Below are 15538 nucleotides of genomic sequence, written 5' to 3'. Positions count from 1 at the left end.
GCTTTTTGGATCAGTGCTCTCCTTGCCTGGCCTGTCAGTTTAGGTGGACGACCATGTCTTGGTAGGTTAGCAGTTAAGTGCCATACTCTTTCCATTTTCGGATGATGGATTGAACAGTGCTCTGTGAGATGTTTAAAGCTTGGGATATGGTTTTATAACCTAACCCTGTTTATTTTAACTTCACTATAACTTTATCCCCCACCTGTCGGGTGTGTTTTTTTGTCTTCTTGATGCAGTTTGCTCACTAATGTTCTCTAACAAACCTCTGAGGCCTTCACAGAACAGCTGTAATTATACTGGGATTTAAGTAAACACAGGTAGACTTTAATCCCTAATTAGGTGACTTCTGAAGGCAGTTGATTGCACTGAATTCTATTTAGGGTTCAGAGTAAAGGGGGCTGAATACATACTGTATGCACGCCACACTTTTCAGATGTTTATTTAAAAAAAAAATCTTTAACACTATGTATAATTTTCCTTCCACTTCACAATTATGCAATACATTGTGTTGGTCTGTCAGATAAACTACCAATAAAACACATTTAAGTTTGTGATTATAATGTGACAAAATGTGGAAATATTCAAGTGTAGGATTTCTTTTGCAATGCACTGTATGCGTCTCAAACCTGGTTTACTGAAAGTGGTTTCATGACACCACTTATTTTTCTAAGCAAATATGATTTTTTTCCTTAAGTATTCTGTGGTAGTGTCTGTTCATAATATTTCCATGGCCAGTTTACACAATTTATGATATACTGTACTCAAAGTGAGAAAGGCCCAAATTTAAGCTTCAGTGTATGAATTGAATTAAATGAATGAGTCACAGGCAGTATGATTTTAATACATAAAATTTACTTCTTTGTTTCTGGATTGCTTTTGCTTGGTATGAGAAGGTCTATAGCTAGCTTTGTTGGATACCTATTTATTTAAGAATATACTTCTAGTGCCAGATTTGTTTAGGCTATGGCTGTCATAATTAATGCATTAATAACGCGTTAACCAAATTTATTTTAACGGCACTCATTTTATTGTTCGTGCGAATAATGTAGCACGCATTTCTGTTTGACTATTTTTATTAAAAATATAAAGCAATATAAAAGAGGCGAAAGTAAAACCTTCAACGCAACACACGTTTATTCACGACATCCTTTCTTTACTCAGATATAAAAACAACGTTTATAAAGTCCACCACATTTTTTTTTAATCACTAAACATTTATTTGACTGATGCACCAATTCTCAAATCAAGCACCAAAATTCACCATGATGCACACAAACAGTCTGTTTAAACATGACTTAATTCATTTTAAACACCATGATTACTTTAAAACATTTACATTTACATTAGATTTCATGCTCTATATTGAGTATGGTTTCAGTAATATTAAACATGCATTTGCGAAATGCATCCACATTTGTCCATGCCCATGTTGCTTAGAGTTTTAAAAGCTTGAAAAGTATTAATTAAGGGTACATTTCAAACAGATAAAAACGTGCAATTAAGTCATGACAATCATGTGATTAATTGTGATCAGATAGCAGATTCTGCAGCTGCTGCACTCTTTTGTGTTTTGATTTCTTTAGGTAAAAATTTATAAAAAGCAGAAAAGAATAAGGCTTTCAAATGTCAGATATACATTACAGCACAGTGAAATTCTTTCTTTGCATACCCTATCATGTTAGGGAGCTGGGGGCAGAGCGCAGTCTTAAACATGATACAGAACCCCTGGAGTAGAAAGGGTTAAGGGCCTTGCTCAAGAAACCAAGAGTGGTAGTTTGGAGATTCTGGGACTTAAACCCCTGATTCTGCAATCAGTAATGCGAAGCCTTAACCACTGATCTACCATGTCTCAGATGTAATGTATTTGTAATTAAATGTGATTTGACTTGCAATCCTATGTAAGTGGGTATTACTCTTTAAATTTCCTATTGTTATCTTCTTGGGCTCATGTAAGACCATGTTTTGGGATCAGCAGTATCCAAAAAAGTTTTGTTAAGATTTTTTTCAAGGAGACCAAACCGCTTTTGTTCGTCTCTATTTATAATTTCTTCCCCCACTACTCCTCATAGGATTGTATACTTGTATACATGATAATTGAAAAAAATATTTCTTTGTAAAACATCTTTTCCTTTAATTCATCTGTAGGAAGCATTAAGGACCACAGAAACAGCACTGGCCATGAATCGTTATATTGGATCTGCAATGTTGCCTTTGCTGACTTGCTGTGCCCCTCATTTTGCCGGTACAGAACACCACATTGCACTTATTGACTCCATGCTTCACACCATTTACCAGCTGAGCAAGGGCTCCACACTCACTAAAGCCCAGAGAGATGCTATTGAGGAGTGCCTGCTGGCTGTATGCAAGTAAGTCTGTTTTGGTTTTACAATGTGGAGGCTGTTTTTTTATTATTATTATTATTATTATTGTTCTGCCATAATTTAATGATAAGGTCAATGATATCCTTGAAGTATTGATTATTATATCATCCTCTGCTCATAATAATCCAATCATGCTATCCTTATAACAAAGGTGAAACCTGAAAGCACAATTATTCCTCCATCCTCACAGATTGCTAGTTGGAGAGTGTATAAAAATGTTAATGTCACAAGCTTACATAAATAGTTTTTTGTGTCCCTTTTACAGGTACTTGCGGCCCTCTATGCTTCAGCAACTGTTGCGTTGCTTGGTGTTTGACGTGCCCTTGCTATCTGAATATTGTAAGATGCCTTTGAAGGTAAATACTGCTCATTTTAAGCATACTTTTGGCTACTGTAATACATCATGTGCTTTTTCCAGTATCTAGTATCTTCTGGAATCAGTAATTATTATACCCTTTTCCTTTCTTATAATGCTCTAGGCATGTCAAATTCCTTTTATTAAGTTTTTTTAGTGCATGTATAAACACAAAAGGGGTATATTTCAGTCATATTTCAAAGGAAAATCTCTAAATGAAATCTTATTGTACTTACTTGTCATTTTAAAACAAAGGCAAAAGTGGGAAAGCAGTAAATAGTTAAATGTCCACGTTTTAGGAATACCTCTATACTTGCACATTCATGCAGAATCATAAATTGCCTATCATGATGTGCAAAATCAGCAGCACAGAGTTTATACTAAATTGTGTGGGGAAAACAACAAAAAAAAAAAGCAACTTAGTGCCAGTTCTGTGGGTGGAAAAATATAGAGAGTTGTAGGTGAATGACCAGCTGAGTTTCAGCTGACAGGAAGTCTATAGAAGCTCAAATGGTCACTCTATAGTCCATCAATAGTCTAAAAACAATAAAACACATTGCATTCTACTCCTTTCAGTCAAGAACAAAGCGTCAAAGATTAAAGTTTTATTAAAACTGGACAGTTGAAGATAATAGTTAAAATAAAATCACCTGCTCCTTTTCCAAACTTCTGTCCAGTTTTGGTGAGTCTGTGTCCATAAATTTCTGGTGTATGATGTGAACAAATGTAACTGATGTAATAGATGTAACTGAAGCTTTTGGTGTTTATTTTGTGGACAATGTGTGTGTATATATGCAATGGAGTACAAAAGTCTAAGACCATTTTTTAGTATAAAGAAATGTGAAATTAGTAAATATTTTTTTATAGGAAAAAACACATACCGGTAATTATTTTGAACATGTTACATTTCCAAGTAACCCAACAAGTGTGTATAGTAACTATTAGGATGTTTATTTTCTATTTTGTTGTGCTGCACAAAAAGACACAATATCTTGGAAGAGCGCTTTGTTATTAGCAGTTCTCTGCTGTGTCCTCAGCTGTTGACCTATCATTATGAACAGAACTGGAAGTACTACTGCCTGCCCTCTGGTTGGGGCAACTATGGCATGGCATCTGACGAGGAATTACTTCTTACCAAGAAGATCTTCTGGGGCATTTTTGATTCACTTTCTCAAAAAGTAAGACTTCAGAATTTAGGTGATGATGGATTAGTATGATTTGTAACTGAAAACTCAAATCTTTTTTCAAATATCTCTGAATGTAATATTTTATTGCTCAATTATGTTTATTATAATAATAATAATTCTAATAATTATATTAATGTCTTTGCCTTCTTCCTTTGTTGGGAAAGTAATTTATTTTTCCAAAAATCTTTTTATTGAGGTGTCTTATCCTGCACCCCCAGATTATATAAAATTTTATTTGAAACAGTAAATCTCTGGTTAACATGGTGGTGCTTTCCCAGTGTCCTAGGTTTAACCATGTTTAGTTTTTGTTCTTTTAAATATTTTCATGGGTTGCTCTAGGTTTTCTGGCTTCACCCACCTTCCAAAAACATGCAAGTAGGTGAATTTGACTTTGTTTCTTTGTTGACTTTGTATGTGACATGGTGCCCTGCAATGGAAACACAATCCAAGGTGCATTTTTCACACACAGTGTTCCTGCGATACATTCTAGACTGACTGTGATTACAACAAATAAATCAATAAATGTGTTTGCTTTTTTATACTAAATAAATTGTGTATAAGTGTGTGTATAAGTGTGTGTATAAGTGTGTGTGTGTGTGTGTGTGTGTGTGTGTGTGTGTGTGTGTGTGTGTGTGTGTCTTGCAGGAGTATGGGCAGGAGCTGTTTAAGATGGCAATGCCATGTCTGAGTGCTATAGCTGGAGCTTTGCCTCCAGATTATGTTGATTCTTCTCTTAGCACCACTCAGGAGAAGCCAGTCTTTGTGGATGCACAGGGCAACTTTGACCCAAGACCCATCAACACGGCAAAGTAAGCGAGAAAGAAGGGTGTTTGTGAAAGGATGTTTGCAGGTTGAATATTGTATGTGAGTAATTGAAAAGCATGCATGCAACTGTTAATTATAACTTTATTTATTAGTCTAGGAGTGCTAAAAAAATACATAAGTATATGTGAGACCATTACATTCTCTATCCAGAAGTCTTAACCATCTATTAGTAAATACTTTGTTAAATGCTTTTTTCCCCATAGCATCTCTCTGCCAGAGAAACTGGAATACATCACTCACAAATACGCTGAACATTCGCATGACAAATGGTCTGCAGAGAAGGTAGGATATTGGTCCCTGGTGTTGAATCATAAGGGCATTGACTGCTCTAAAATATATCATCTTAATTTATCTTCTTCAAGGATGGTCTAAGGTCTAAGGCTGTAATCAGTGTTTAATTTGTAAAACATTACATATCGGGAGAGGCAGAGGAGAGAAAAAGGAAAATTGTCCTGGAATAGCTCCAAGCTTGTCATGTAATGTGGTAAAATGTGTTGCCATCATATAGACCTAGTGTAAGTACAATAAGTGTTGTACAATGAAGGAACCAGGTTTGATGATAGTGATGAAATGGAAGGACTGTGATCACAATATAATCACAATATGATCTTACTACTCAGAACACAGGGTCTGTAAATACATGTTTTATCATTTCACTTATACACAAATTTTATATACTTTTTGATGTTTGTAGCCCTTTAGATCAGTGGTCCCCAACCCCCGGGCCGCGGACCGGCACTGGTCCGTGGGTCAATTCGTACTGGGCCGCACAGAAAGAATACATAAAATACTATATTTCCGTTTTATTTATTATCTGATTCTGAACAATGTTTTATTTTGGAAAATTAATGGATTCTCTTCGCCACATCTGTCTATAACTCACTCTTGATACATGTCAAGATGCCTCAGTCACATGTCTTACTTACATCCGCTACCTTCTTAAAGGGGCTCCTCCGGCCACTAACACATAATACATTACCACTAAATTGAAACCCACAAGCTAGCAAAATGAACAAAAAAAACAACACAGTGGATTCACATGTATTATATTTAGAAAATACCATTTTTTTTGCCAGTAGTATCATTTTATTTTGTTGTATTTATCCACCACACCTTAAAGGCCGGTCTGTGAAAAACAATTTTTTCCGACATTAAACCGGTCCGTGAAAATATTGTTCAACATTAATCCAGTCCGCGGCACAAAAAAGGTTGGGGACCACTGCTTTAGATGAATATCCTTTACAATTTATATCTATTTTAGGTTATTTTGGGCTGGAAATATGGTGAGAGCATTGATGAAAAAGCAAAAACTCACCCCATGCTGAGATCCTACAAATCACTCTCAGAGAAGGTAAATTGCCAAAGCTCATTATACAGGAATCTCTTGTGCTGTGCATTGGCATTTAATTTTTATGTATGTGTTATCATTATCCTAGGAAAAGGATGTTAATCTTTTCCAAGTAAAGGAATCTTTAAAGAGTATGCTAGCCATGGGCTGGAACATTGACAGGACCAAAGAGGGAGAAGCCATGTTCCAGCAAAGGGAGAATGAAAAGATGTGCAAAGCATCTCAGGTAAATGATTCCAGGTGTGAAATGTCAACCCGGTCTAAGAGGACAAAATCATTTAATAAAAAAAAAAAAATTAAGATATTAAAATGCAATCTATACATTTACAACTTTTTTGCAGTACCTTTTTAAGTTTCATATTAGTTAATTTACTTGAATGCTCTGTGTGGTATTTTGTGCATTAACATAATCTTACCAGGCTCATTATTTTAATAAGTTAAAGTTATTATAAATACCTTTGCTATTTTTAAACACAACCCACTTAAAGTGTGAAGCTTGTTTTCTTTTAAAATACTTTTGTTGGGTGTAAACTAAGACTGAACCAATACTGAACAATAACTTGTAAATCCTCTTTTCCAGACTTTTTGTGGTATCTGGTAGCCATGCTTGTACTTGTTTGTATGTTCACAGGGTAGTGGCTTCCACCCGAATCCAGTGGACATGAGCAATGTATTGCTTTCTCGAGAACTTCAGGTAACTGTGACTAACTAAACTGTAACATGTACAATATATGAGCAATGTATATTTTTATTTCATTTGCCAGACACCTTTATCCACAGCAAATTATATTTATCTTCTTTATATAAATAAGCAGGTGAGAGATAAGGGCCTTGTTCAAGGAACCAGCAGTGGCAGCTGGGATTTCAGCATACATACATCCATTCATATATATCTTTTACTCAGCTATCCAATGTCTTAACCACTAAGCTACTGTCACAATTATTTCAATTTTCCCCGAAAAAAGTATTAGATATTTTGCCATGGTGATTTTTTTTTCCTAATTGCTATTCCAGTCTATGGTAGAGGTTTTGGCTGAAAACTACCACAACATTTGGGCTAAAAATAAGAAGAGTGATCCAGAAGTGAAAGGTGATGACTTATTCATGCAAAACTAAATACATTTTAGTATTAAGCTGTAGAGTATTCATCTAATATAGGAATAAATACAAAATGTAGGTGGAATGCATTCGTTGTTGGTGCCATATGATACACTTACGGCCAAAGAGAAAGCCAGGAACCGTGAGAAAGCCCAGGACCTGTTCCGCTTCCTGCAGATAAATGGCTATGCTGTTACCAGGTGTGTATGTTTGGAGATAATGAACATATCTGACCTTTTTCACACAAAAAATAAAAAATACAAAATTTGATTCATATTCTTCTTTTATTTTTAAGGGGTTTGAAAGACATGGAGCTGAACTCATCCTCGATGGAGAAAAGGTTTGCCTATAAATTCCTGAAAAAGCTTCTGAAATATGTTGACTGTGCACAGGAATACATTTCTCACTTGGGTAAATAATTTATCTTCATACATTTTTGTTTGATGTCAAACATTTGGTATTGTCAAATAATTAACATTTATACAATAAATAATATATTATTATATTCATTGTTGGGCAATAACGCATTACTAGTAGCGCATTACTGTAACGCAGTTACTTTTACAGTAACCAATACTGTAACGCATTACTTTTTAAATAAAGTAACTCCGTTACCATTGGTGCCTTAATACATTTCAGCTGAAGTGTAGCCTACAGTCTAACCTGTTTACAGCAGTGACGCATTGTAGTATTGTGTGGATGAGAACCACTGTAAACACGAAGGAGACGCACTGTGGGCGTGTTTCCGTTTATTCAAGTATGTGCGGCAGTAATGGCGAGTCAAGGCGAGAGCAAGGCGAGTTTCTCAAAGTGAAAATATGCTCATTATTTCACTTTAGTTGAGCATAAAGACAAAAACTTTTTAGTCAAATGTAAGCTATGTCTTTCTGGTTCGATGGTTGTATCTACTGCGATAACAGCAACTCCAATCTGTCGAAGCTCCTCCAGAAACTCCATGCCTTGATGAAGCTATAACCTAACCCGGTGTTCTGTTGTACATTGTTGATAGTTTTCATACTTAAGCTGTGAAAGGGACATTTTTAAGAGCTCAACACAACAGCTTTTATGATGCAGAAGCAATTTTAGTTTTTGATTCTGAATATATTATTCAGCTTATGTTATTTATTTCGGAAATCCTTGTGATATATTAAGTTTGTGCAGGTCTGACTTAAATAAAATAGTGTTTAAAAATTACTTTGTGTTTAAGTCAGTTTTGTGTTTGTATAGACGATAACGCATAAAAGGACATTAATAGGAACATTAAAGAACATTCTTTAAAAAAGTAACTAAAACGTTACTTTTAACAGTAATGCATTACTTTTTGGTGTTAGTAATCAACAAAGTAATTTAGTTACTTTTTGAATAAAGTAACTAGTAACTAACTAGTTACTATTTCTTAGTAACTAGCACTACACTGATTATTTTACAATAATACAAATAATACAGTTAATAATATATTATTACAAGTAAAATTAATTAACTTTTTTTTTCCAGAGGTTATGGCTAGCAGTGGAAAAAATGACAGGTCACCTAATGAGCAAGAAATCAAGTTCTTCGCCAAGGTTAGAATTAAATTTTAATTTAAATAAAATGTTTGTCACATACACAGTTTCAGGAGCGTAGCACTGTTAAAAACACACAATACTACTAAATGCACAGAGCCTTAACGGCAATACTCTAAACTAACATTTTAGCCAAAAAAAAAGCACTTTTAATTTACTTTAAATTTTAATACTATATTATACTTTAACTGTGCCACAAAAACAGAGGAGACAATGGGTAAAGATGCAGATAAGTGTTTTTGTTTTTCTTAAACATATAGACACACAATTCCAATGAAAACCTTAAGATAGAAGTCAGTAAATAGGTGTGGGTCTAGTGAGGCACAAACAGGGCAAAGCCAAACTCTGGAAAACTTGCATCAAAACTAGGATAACACACAAGACATTAAGATTGGAAATCATTATAGGCAAATAAGCAAACTGAGCCTTTTCTTTGATAAGAGAGTGCACAAAAGTCAATAGTCAAATACATGTTTTTATTTGTGGGGTTTTTTTTGTAGGTTCTTCTGCCACTTATAGATCAGTACTTCAAGAACCACTCTCTTTACTTCCTCTCCTCCCCCAGTAAAACTCTCAGCAGCAGTGGGTATGCATCAAACAAAGAGAAAGAAATGGTTACCAGGTACATGAACATTGTTATTACACTTCTAATAAATGCCAGATTGATTCATTCTTTGAATTGTGTAACTGGTGTGGTGGATATAATAAAAAAACAATGATGAATTAGTCAGGGCAATTTATTTACAGTAACCTTTCTTTCTTCAATAAAACTTATCCAATCCTACTCGTATATCAATTTATTTTATTGCTTTCCTTCTTTGACTTGCCATTCATTTTTCTTATTAACCCCAATGTTTTATCTCACCCATTGCTTACTTTATGCTTCAGTCTTTTCTGTAAGCTGGCAACCCTTGTTAGACACAGGATTTCTCTCTTTGGTAAGAGATTTCTTACTCTCTATCTCTATCTATGTGTGCTGTGATGCTTTTTTTTATATTGTGAGTTCTTATTGCAGGTTTTGTTTGTTTATTTTTGTTTGCAGGAAGTGACTCTGCCACAATGGTTAGCTGTCTGCATATCCTGGCCCACACTCTTGACACAAGGTACTGTATACTGCACATACACTATAAGGATGCACTCATTACCAGTGTTGGGCAGTAACTAATACTATGGTGCGTTTTTTAGTAACGAGCACAACACTGCTCATTACTATACTATGTGTTCATGCAGATGCTGGTTAGATGTAAAGCAGACATGGCATTTCATTAGCTCTTTTATGATGAGTGCTTTTGACCACCTTTAACATCTGTGATTTTGTGTGATTACTTTGTCATCTATTTAGTTTCATTAACACCGTTCCAATGTATTATTTTGCCCATTATTTAGGTTTGCTAATCTTCAACAATAATGACGTGAACAGAACTAATCACATGTACATAAGTATTTAGACTCTTTACTCAGTACTCAGTAACAAATTTGAAAACATAAAACATTTAACTGTATTTTAACTTTAAACTCCATAAATCTTGTTTTTATTAGATCAAATTAGTTCTTAAATAAAAGTAAACTACGGTGGCCGAGAAGTGCAAAACACTAACAAATCTGAAAACAAAATAACAAATCCGAAAACAAATGAACAAATCCAAAAACAAAATAACAAATTTGAAAACAAATGAACAAATCCAAAAACAAAATAACAAATTAGAAAACAAATTAACAAATTCGAAAACAAATTAACAAATTCGAAAACACATTAACATCCGAAAACACAACTCAGACAAACCGGAAAAGGTAGGTATAGTTTGTAAAAGGAAACTTACCTATCATTGGACGAGACACCTGTCATTCAAAATATACAGGAAGTATAGTATAGAACAGTCTTTTTTCTTTCTTTTTTTAAATTAATTAATTAATCAATTAATTAATTAATTAATTAATTTATTTATTCATGTTTTTGTTAAGCAATTAACCATATACAAACAACATGGCAATAACAAGTACATTTTACATTACAATACACAGAACAGGTGCATGAAAATACAAATATATACACAAATAGATAAATAAATACAATACAAATAATAATAAAATTAAAGTTAAAAAAGTAAAATAAATAAACAGGGCTATGGTTTATTCTGTAAATCAATCATTGCATTTTCCTTTTTAATCACTTAAAGAGCTTTTGTGAAAGAAATAAACTCATTATAGAATGCAAAAAAAAACAAAAACATTGGTATTACTTTTAAGTATTTCGATTTTGTATATAAAATGTTCCCATCAGAAGTATATTATTTAAAAAAAAGCCATCTTTGTTATTGTTCATTACAAGTCCAAATATAATTCACAGTGAAATTTATTAGATGGGAAACCTTTGGGTAAAGCCAGTTATGGATATCAGACTATAAAGCATCTGAAGTAACAGTCTGCGGCAGGAAAAAGTTGGAACGTATGTGTAAAAGTGTACAAACTAAATCTTTATGTCATGATATACTGCAGCTTCTCCAACATCGCTGCATATGAATGTCCTCCCTAAAAGTAGCTTTAAATTAATTCCAGTTTCTCCTTGCTTGCCAATGTTTACTTCTGTTAACTTTTGCTTGCCAATGTTTACTTCTGTTAACTTCTGTTTTTTATATTTAAATGTGCACTAATCGAAATAATAAAAAAAATAGTTGAAAGTAAACAAAGAACTTTACACATGTACAAGCAACAAAGTTATAAGATTTCATACTTCCTGTATATTTTGACAGGTGTCTTATCCAATGATCAGTAAGTTTTTATTCACAAACTATACCTACCTTTTCCGGTTTGTCTGAATTGTCGTTGTGTTTTCGGATTTGTTAATGTGTTTTGTGCAATGATTCAGACTAACCGGAAAAGATAGGTATAGTTTGTGAATGGAAACTTACAGATCATTGGACGAGACACCTGTCATTCAAGATATACGGGTGAATGACAGGTGTCTGGTCCAATGATCAGTAAGTTTCCATTCACAAACTACCTACCTTTTCCGGTTTGTCTGATTTGTCGTTGTGTTTTCGGATTTTTTTAATATGTTTTTGGATTTGTTAATTTGTTTTCGGATTTGTAATTTGTTTTTGGATTGGACTTCAGTCAATGTTAGTGCTGCACACATCATTCCTCGACGCCAACGTGTAACCTGCGCACACTCACTGATTGGCGCACCTTTATCTGGCCTCCTCCGATTTGCCACACACATATATACGGTATATGCCACCAGCTCTGCTTGGTATCTCTCTCCCCAGGGTCTGTTACATCCTGTACTCCCCAGGGTCTGTTACGTCCTGTAACCTGTATAGAAGGCCATTTCTAGTCTTTTCGAGCTAAGGCAAGACTTCTATTGTCACCCCCTATGTCTCTGTCCTCCCACTACAATGCTCCACTTCCACACCTTACAAATCATTAGCAATTTAAAAAAAAAAAAAAAAAAGGGCAAACACATTTCATAACAATGATTGGTTGCAGGCTCCCTAAACATCTCTCAGTCAGTGCACTCAAAACAGTCCTGAAGACCAGAGGTGGCTCCTGCTGGCCAGGTTTTCACCTGTTTAAGAACCTGTTTAAAGCGTCTGACGAGCGGTCTGTATGCTGGAAATAGCATAACAGAGATGTGGCCTGAGTATCCAAATATGGGGCCAGGGCTCCGCACAATACATGTCGGGGATGTTTGTGTAATCAAGATCCAGCTTGTTCGATCCTCCTCTTGTTGCAAAGTCCACATGCTGATGGATTTTAGGGAGCACAGTCCTGAGATTCGCATGGTTGAAATCTCTAGCTATAATAAACAATCCGTCAGGGTGAGCATTCTGCAGGTCGCTAAAAGCGCCATAATGTTCACACAATGCCTCCTTAGCATTAGCGCTGGGGGGAATTTACACTCCGACAATGAAAACATTGGTGAATTCCCGTGGTAAATAAAATGGCCTGCATCTTACCGTCATAAACTCCACTAGCGATGAGCAATAGCGTGAGACAAGCACAGAGTTCTTGTACCATTCCATGTTGATATAAACACACACGCCACCATCTTGAATCTTACCACACAGAGCTGCATTTCTGTCAGCGGCACAAAATGTGGTTAGCCCATTTAGCTGGATCGCAGCTTCCGGAACTCTGTCGCTGAGCCATGTCTCCATGGAAACAAAGACGCAGCATTCTCTGAACTCTAGCTGTGCGCTAATGCAGCAGCGCTGCGATGATAAGAAGAAGGTTTCATGGCTTTCAAACTGTGTCTTCCAAGGCCTGCCTAACGCACCTGCTGTGGGATGCCATTCCCAACATACAGGCAAAACCAACAAACCCCGCGGGAAACCACCGATTCAGCAGAGTGACCCCACCCCTGCTAGGCCCTAGGGTGTCCGGCCGGGGCGAAGAAACCCCCTAACCCCACTCCTTTTGAACCTAAACATAAATGACCAGTCTGATGCTTGGCCACAGGGGGCTTTAGGTCCGCGTTCACGGACGGCCAGCCCTCCAGACACATGTTTTGCCCTCCATGTTTACTCGTTCAAAAGAGGAACTTCTCTCTAGACCCCTGCATGTCACCCCTAGTTCGCCCACTAGATGGCACCATTGCACCAGTAATTCGCGATCCGGCCGGACTGACTCTAGGCAGTCCACTAGGTTGTGTGGGGATGCTCGGGAGTCATGTGACAGGCTGGTTGTCTGTGTCAGCCCCCAAATGGGTGATTCACACAATCAGGTGGGGTTACAGACTTCAGTTTGCCAGGGCACCCCCGCATGTCAACTGAGTTATTTTGACCCACACGGACAAGAGCTCCGCTCACATTCTTCAAGACGAAATCTCATCCCTCCTCGAGAAGGGGGCGGTTCGATTTGTAGCGCCGCACCTAGGCAATCAGGGCTTTTACTCTTGCTATCACATAAAAGAACGGCTCTCTTCGTTTTATTCTTGATCTCAGAATGTTGAACAAACATTTGAGGAAATACCATTTCAGAATGCTATCACACGGCTCTCTTGTACGTTCAATAAAACAGAAGGATTGATTCTGCTCAATCGATCTAAACGATGCTTTTTTCCATATAAGCATCAATCCTCCGCACATGAGATTTTTTCGTTTCGCTTGCAGAGGCATCATGTGCTAGTGCGCTGCGACAATACGACAGCTGTAGCACATATCAACGTTCAAGGGGGCATGTGCTCCTCCAAGCTTTATGCTCTAGCTCACAAGCTGTTAGTATGGAGCAGAAACATTTTCTGTTGTTACAGGCGACTCATGTCCTGGGCAGTCTGAACAGGGGTGCAAACCTTGTGTCGAGGGGGAACCCACTTAAGTGTCGACGAGTGTCGTCTTCACCCTCAGGTAGTGGGGCTGCTATGGAAGTCAATCTCTTTGTCTCGTGTGAAATCGCCCACTGTCCTATGTTCTTCTCACATTCTTCTAAGCGTGGATGCACTGGCTCATCCATTGCCCAATGTGCTGCTCTACACATTTCTTCCACTCTGCCTGTTAACCCCAACCCTGGCCAGAGTGAAAATACAGGGTTTGTCTCTGATCCTCATAGCACCCAGGTGGCCCAAGGCACAGTAGCTAGCAGGGATAATAACTTTTCTGTATACAGAGCCAGGGCCCCTCCCATTGTGCACGGACCTCCCGGCCCAAGTAAACAGGGAGATCTACCATCCTCACCCAGACAGGGTGGCTCTCTGGGCCAGAATGAGACCTCTCCATGGAGCTCCTGGGGGCTATCTCCCTCAAATGTCTGCCCTCAAAGACAGCTCTGCTTCTGGCATTCACTTCCCCCAAACGTGTTAGTGATTTGCATGCAGTCTTGGTTCATTCCTTGTCCACCAAATTTTCACTTAATGTGGATAAGGTTTTTCTCAGGCCTAACCCGGGCTTTATGCCTAAATGCTTCCCAGCTTTCACTGGTGGTGTGACCGAGCTCTCCACTTTTCACCCTCTTCCTTTTTCCTCTACAGAGGACCAAAGGCTGAATGTGTTATGCCCTGTGCCTGCCCTGCGGGGTAACATCGACAAGACTAGCCCTTTTAGAAGGAACAACCAGCTTTTCGTTTCTTGGGTCCCCCAAACACAGGGAATCTCATTTCTAAGCAACGCCTCTCTATAATTGGATTGTGGAGGCTATCTTCTTGGGGTATGAATCCAAGGGAATGCAGCCTCCAGGTGGCCTCAGAGCTCACTCCACTAGAGGCTTGGCTGCTTTTTTGGGCTCTGTTTAGAGGGTTTAGGACATTTGTGCCGCTGCAAGCTGGTTCTCTCCACATACCTTTGTCAGGTACTACCGGCTTGACGTTGACCAGACCCCGGTGGCTCATGCATTCTTAGGTGTTGGCTCTTTAGGTCAAGTCAAGTCAAGAGGCTTTTATTGTCATTTCTACTATACACAGTGGTACACAGTACACAGTAAAAACATTGGAAGTAGCTACATTGTAGCGCTGGAAGGAATATAAACTCCGACAATGTAAACAGTGGTGAATTCCCATGGTAAATAAAAAGGTCTGCATCTAACAGTCACAAACTCCAATAGCGATTAGCAGTAGTGTGAAACAAGCACCTTACACCATTCCGTGTTGATATAAACACACACGCCACCACTGCGAGTCTTACCGCACAGAGCTGCGTTTCTGTCGGCACGAAACATGGTTAGCCCATCTAGCTGGATGGCGGCTTCCAGAACTCTGTCTCTGAGCCACGTCTCCGTGAAAACAAAGACGCAACCAGAGGTGGCAAAAGTACACACATCCATTACTTAAGTAGAAGTACAGTTACTCATGT

General features: G+C 37.4%; 2 protein-coding genes across 2 annotated transcripts in view; one reads left to right on the top strand and one right to left on the bottom strand.

The window, feature by feature from the left end:
- LOC310731139 (ryanodine receptor 3) overlaps nt 1-15538 on the top strand; it is a 417468-nt gene that overhangs the window by 272662 nt on the left and 129268 nt on the right. Inside the window, 15 exon segments of the mRNA XM_083550556.1 lie at nt 2146-2366; nt 2647-2737; nt 3774-3914; nt 4569-4732; nt 4952-5030; nt 6010-6099; nt 6185-6322; nt 6728-6790; nt 7111-7186; nt 7274-7394; nt 7490-7605; nt 8689-8756; nt 9257-9378; nt 9645-9694; nt 9799-9859. Of these exon segments, the coding sequence (XP_083406682.1) occupies nt 2146-2366; nt 2647-2737; nt 3774-3914; nt 4569-4732; nt 4952-5030; nt 6010-6099; nt 6185-6322; nt 6728-6790; nt 7111-7186; nt 7274-7394; nt 7490-7605; nt 8689-8756; nt 9257-9378; nt 9645-9694; nt 9799-9859 (1601 nt within the window).
- The window catches only part of LOC310731127 (uncharacterized protein), a 146811-nt gene that overhangs the window by 97433 nt on the left and 33840 nt on the right, over nt 1-15538 (bottom strand). The gene's annotated exons all lie outside the window — the stretch shown is intronic.

The sequence above is a fragment of the Silurus aristotelis genome (genome assembly GCF_946808225.1).
Source record: "Silurus aristotelis genome assembly, chromosome: 9".
Lineage (NCBI taxonomy): Eukaryota > Metazoa > Chordata > Actinopteri > Siluriformes > Siluridae > Silurus > Silurus aristotelis.
This window is presented reverse-complemented; position numbering and strand designations above follow the sequence as displayed.